Genomic DNA, 5741 nt, shown 5'->3' with positions numbered 1-5741 from the left:
CGGCCATGAGAAGCTGCCTGCACAATTTCTTCCATCGGAGGGAGATTCCAAAGTTGAAGAAAATCACCGCTTTTCTTTAGAGAAGTTCTATAGTCTCATAGAAAGAGCAGACTGGAATGCCGCATGTTCAGAGGGCAGTGCTGATTTAGCCTACACAATTTTCTTTAATAAATTCAAAAAGTGTTATGATGAAGCGTTTCCCCTTAAAACAGCAAACCCCAGGAAAAAAAAAACAGAGGAAGCCATGGGTCACTTCTGATATGTAGAAACGAATAAGTGATAAGAACAAAACGTATCATGCATTCATTCAGACTCGTGATATAAAACTGCTACATGAATTCAAAAAGAAAAGAAACAAGCTGAACTCCGAGTTAAAAAAAGCCAAACGTATGTACTATCAGAGCAAATTCGAGTGTATATATGACGACCAACGTAAGATATGGGAAACAATAAACGACATGTCAAACAGAAAGCAAAAAGACAGCCTTATAGAAGAATTTTTATTGCAAGATAAGATTGTAACCGACAAAGAAGCCGCTGATAAGATGAATCAGCATTTTATAAATGTAGGGGCGTACCCACTAGTACAGATAAACAGTGTTGTCGAAAATGTGAATATAGATAGCCTCATGGATTCTATAATGTTGGTCCCGGTATCAACTTCAGAAATTGATGAAATCATAAAAAATCTAAAAAATGATTCGGCGGCCGGTGAAGATGACATTAAGCCCCGACCTATAAAATATGCAGCCTCGATAATAACTCCGGTCCTGTCTAACTTAGCAAATAAAATGTTACAAAGCGGAATTTTTCCAAACAAACTTAAAATTGCCAGAATTCATCCTGTCTACAAAGGAGGGGGAGTAAACAACATAAACAACTATAGACCAATTTCTATTTTATGTATATTTTCAAAAATTTTCGAAACTACTATAAAGAATAGGTTGGAATGTTTTTTTAATAAGCACAAAGTTATAACGTCTTCGCAATATGGATTCCAAAAGCATAAATCTACGGAGCAGGCTCTTCTAGATATCAAAGACAAAATAATTGCGAATACTGAAAGTAAATTATATACTCTCGGGCTTTTCCTGGACCTAAGAAAAGCATTTGACACTGTGCAGCACGAAATATTATTGCGTAAACTAGGTAGGTACGGTATACGTGGAATCGCACAAAAACTAGTAAAAAGTTATTTAACCGATCGATATCAATATGTAACAATTAATAAGATATCCGCCTCCCACTTAAATATACACCAACTCAACTCACCTACGTCACGCCGCGGTGGTGGCGCGCCGGACGCACTTCCGCTCTGGGGCGGTGGGCAGAAGTCGCCTTGCCAGACATGCATTCCTGTGTTCCCTTGGAAGAAACGAGACAAAAAACCTGCCTTCTCGTCAAAATGCTGCGATGGGGGCTGTACCAAGAGAGTCTGGAAAGGTTTGAAGATCAGTTTTCATGTGTTTCTGCCCCCTCCGTTCGTCCGAGAACGTGGATAGCATCCGTGAAAAGGGCAAACCAGACGCTGTCGAACTACGATTGCGTGTGCGGGCCACAATTTGTGGTCGCCAGATGTATTTGCTTTGTTCCAACATGAACGAGAGAAAACCCCCAAGTTGTCCGGACCACTCACGGATTCAGTGCGTCTTCAAATTCACACGGCCGCCTGATCGTTCGAACTCTCGTCTGCTCTTTCAAAGTTGTCTGCTTTTTGTCGTCTGCTCTTTCAAACAAAAGCGGCCCGTAGACCAAACTGACCCGGTGATTGCAATAAGAAGTAATTGCAAGCCTCAAAAGACTTAAGTAGGATCGGTGTAAACAGTAGATACAAGATGTTAATTATTGGTACAGGTGGCCATCACCTACTTGTTACGCTTGGTCTGTTCCCGCTTCCGATTTTCAGTATCGACGTCGATCATCGCCGCTACCTTTTACACTTTTGCAGCACGAGCGACGTCGCGACCGAAAATAACTACAAGAATCTCATCATGGTTTTGGCGTCCATTCTGCAGCGTTCATGCGAATGAATCGCCGCACGTCAAACTATTTACGGAAAGTTTAGCGGCGTAACGAGCCTTGATAATTTCGCTCAGGCGATTGAAGTTGTAAGACCTTGCGATGAGGACGTAGAATCGACAACTCCAACGCGACAAAAGAGTATGCAGACTCGCACAGACGCCGACAACGTGACATTCGAATGGTTTGTTGACGCGGGACGCGGTGCTTCTTGCCCGTACTCCATTGCGCGTGCGTTCCAACTGTCGTCTGCTCTTTCAAACTTGGCTGCTCTTTGTCGTCAGTTCGTTCAAACGACAGCGGCCCGTAAACCAAACGTTGACCCGGTAATTGCGATAAGAACGAAGTGCAGGCCTCAAAACACTTTTGAAGGTTGGTTGGGGTAAGTCGGCTAAGTGTAAACAGATACAAGAAGTTGTTGATCATTGTTACCAGTGGCCATCACCGACTTGTAATGCCCGATTCTACTTGCGGTTTTCAGTATCGATGTTCACCATCTCAGCTACGGTCCACGCTTTTGCAGTCCGAGCGACGTCGCGACTGAAAATAGCGAGCAGAATCTCATCGTAGGAGTCAGGCTTTAGCGCCCATTCTGCGGCGTCCACGTGAAATGAATCGCCGCACGTCACATTATTCACGCAAAGTTTTGCCTCGATAGTTTAGCTGAAGCCGCTCAAGTAGTCAGACATTGTTAGGAGGACGTAGAATTAACAATTCCAACGCGAAAAAGAGCACGGGGACTCCCACCGACGCCGACAACAACGCAATTCACTGGTTTGTTTATGAGCGACGGCGGGCTTCTTGCCCACCATCCACCGCGCATGCGCGGCGCCGGTGGCGTCCGCTAGGGGCGCTCCGGTTTGTTTGTAAACATGAGTTGGTGTATACAACATGGTGTTCCCCAGGGATCAATCTTAGGCCCCTTATTATTTTTAATATATATAAATGATCTGACAAAAATATCTGGACCGCAGGAAGTAATCATGTATGCTGATGATTCTAATATATTCTTTAGTGGAAAAACAAAACAAAGTATTGAGCTAGCCGCAAACTCATATCTCTTAAAACTGTCAGAATGGCTTCAAGGAAATAGACTGCAATTAAACTCAAACAAAACAAAATACGTAATTTTTAAACCAGTAAATAAACGGGACGCCGATAGTGTAAGTATCAAATTTGAAGGTTTAGAACTGGAGCAAGTACGCGAGCAAAAATTTCTTGGTGTTTGGTTTAGTGAGGAATTGTCATGGAGTACTCATATAAACAAGTTAAAAGCTGACCTGTCCAGAATTATAGGCAATTTGTATAAAATCAGAAATTTTATCCCATGTTGGCTGCTTAAAAATACGTATCACTCATTGGTTCTTTCAAAATTAAGCTACGCAATTTTGGTCTGGGGGACAACAACAGTTTCAAACTATAATAAATTAATGGTCCTCCAAAAAAGAATTTTACGTATGTTAGAGGACTACAAGGGGGATTACAGGAACCTACGTACGGAACCTTTGTTTTTAAAACATCACATGCTTAGGGCAAATCAAATATATTACTTTAAATTGCTTCAACTAATCCACAGGAATAGAACCTAGTTAGCGCTAGAAAGTGGACTAACACCAGTGTACGATATTCGACGACCGAAACGTAAAGTACCTATAATACGCACAAATTATGGACGACAAACTTTAGCCTTCCAGACTGCTACAATTTTGAATCGTGATTTACTCGAATTAAACTTTGATGTATCAATATTAAAATTTAAAAGAGATTGTAAAACAAATTTACTGTGCAGTGCTCTCACATTTTGTTAGGTACTGCTTGTCTTTCTTAAAACTGCAATCATATTTTGTTAGCAATGACCTTACCTTTCTCGTTACTTCGTTTTTTGATAGGTCTTATCACAAGTCTATACAAGTTATTGTATAAGAATGTTATTTGTATTTTGAAATTCTTTCTTTTGTAGCTTCATGTTTTTTTCTACTTCAGTTTGTCAATGTATATCTCGTTTAGACTCGTGTAAAACTGTCGTGATCTAGACTTTTGGATCTACCACGTATATGTATCTAATACTTATCTGTTTTAGTATGTCTAAACTAAAAAAACTGTATATTTGACAGTATGAAGATTTGGCTATTGAACTGATATGAATTTAATGAATCTGTACTTAATATGTATGATGTATTATATATGTACTATGTATTATATGTGTATGGTGTATTATATGTGTATGATGTATTGCATATGTATGTTGTTGCTCGCTGCATGCCAAGAGGGGGTTAAGGCCTCGTCAGGCACTTTGTGCCTTTAGCCTTAAACCCCCTCTGCGGAACATGTATCCGCAGACACAAATAAAGAAAAAAAAAAAAAGAAGACGACGTGCTGCCGTCCTTTTCCGGGTCTACCCTGTATCGCCTGCTGAAGGACATGGGGTTCGAGAAACAGAAACGGAATCGCAATTCCTTCCTAATTGAGAGAGAGAACATCGTCGAGTGGAGGCGGCGGTATTTGAGGGCAATCGGAAAGCACAGAGCCCAGAACCGCAAAATCTACTTCCAGGACGAGACTTGGGTGAAAGCCGGCCTTACAGTTGACAAGGTGTGGACTGACAGCACCATAAAGTCAGCAAGGCAGGCCTTCATATCTGGACTGACGACCGGGCTAAAGGTTCCTTCTGGAATAGGTGAACGAGTGATTGTCACCCAAGCAGGTAGTGACACTGGCTTCGTGTCCGGCTGCGTGGACGTGTTTTGTGGGAAGAAAAAGGACGATTACCACGATGAAATGGACTCGAACAGGTTTGAAGCATGGTTTCTTCATCTGCTGGACCACATCGAGCCTAACAGCGTAATTGTTATAGACAACGCGCCATACCACAGCAGAAAGGTTGAAGCAGTTCCCACAACTGCAACAAAGAAGGGCGAGATCCAGCAGTGGCTCTCTTTCAAGAACCTAGACTGGACTGCCACAATGAAGAAAAAAGACCTTCTGAGCATCGTGGCAACGGTGAAGGATCGCTACACAAAGTACACAGTTGACATCATGGCTACGGACGCCGGACACACAGTGTTGAGGCTCCCACCGTACCACTGCGAACTAAATCCCATAGAGTTGATATGGGCACGAGTCAAGCAGGAGGTCGCCTCCAAGAACATCACATTCAAGCCCAATGACGCCGAGCGGCTCTTGAGGGAAGCAGTGGACAACGTAACAGCTGTCCATTGGCATGACTGTGTAGAGCATGTGAAAAAAAAAATGGAGGCGAAGTTTCGAGAATGTAACGTCCCAGAGTCGAACCTCGAGCCAGTCATCATACCCCTCGATGCAAGCGACACGGGGGAGGAGAGTGGAGACGACGACGAAGCTGACGACGAGGATGAGAATGAAGAGATCTTCGCTGTTCAGCCTTTAGAATGGAATTGACCGTGAACTAATGTCCCTTTAGGATATGCTCTTTTCTGAAAGTGGCTAGAACGTTAAGCTCTGTTTGTCATACCCCAGAACACAGAGCGGTCCTTTTAAGGCCACGGTCCCACTGAATGGGGCAGTTTGAGTACTTTTTGGCAGGTCATTACTCATCTCCTTTTAAATACTGTTTTGTGGGATTGATGTCATTCGAAAGGCAATGCAATCCTCTTTCATTTGATATTATGTGTGTGTTAGTGTTTACTGTTCATGCGCATTTGTAGCGTTGCGAATATGATGGCGCGGACCCTAACTTGCTCCGC

At 42.7% G+C, this 5741-nt stretch overlaps 1 protein-coding gene across 1 annotated transcript; it reads left to right on the top strand.

Annotated features, from left to right (window-relative positions):
* The first annotated feature begins 4440 nt into the window (after window positions 1–4440).
* Window positions 4441–5436, top strand: LOC120846474. Its single transcript, XM_040218229.1, has one exon. The coding sequence runs from the start codon at window positions 4441–4443 to the stop codon at window positions 5434–5436; it is 996 nt and encodes a 331-aa protein (XP_040074163.1).
* Window positions 5437–5741: the final 305 nt, after the last annotated feature.

The sequence above is a fragment of the Ixodes scapularis genome, unplaced genomic scaffold, assembly GCF_016920785.2.
Source record: "Ixodes scapularis isolate PalLabHiFi unplaced genomic scaffold, ASM1692078v2 PGA_scaffold9__187_contigs__length_104089568, whole genome shotgun sequence".
NCBI lineage: Eukaryota > Metazoa > Arthropoda > Arachnida > Ixodida > Ixodidae > Ixodes > Ixodes scapularis.
This window is presented reverse-complemented; position numbering and strand designations above follow the sequence as displayed.

What these genes read in the sequence shown, in the direction of transcription:
- LOC120846474 (XM_040218229.1), top strand. Translation starts at nt 4,441, where the DNA reads ATGGGGTTCGAGAAACAGAAACGGAATCGCAATTCCTTCCTAATTGAG.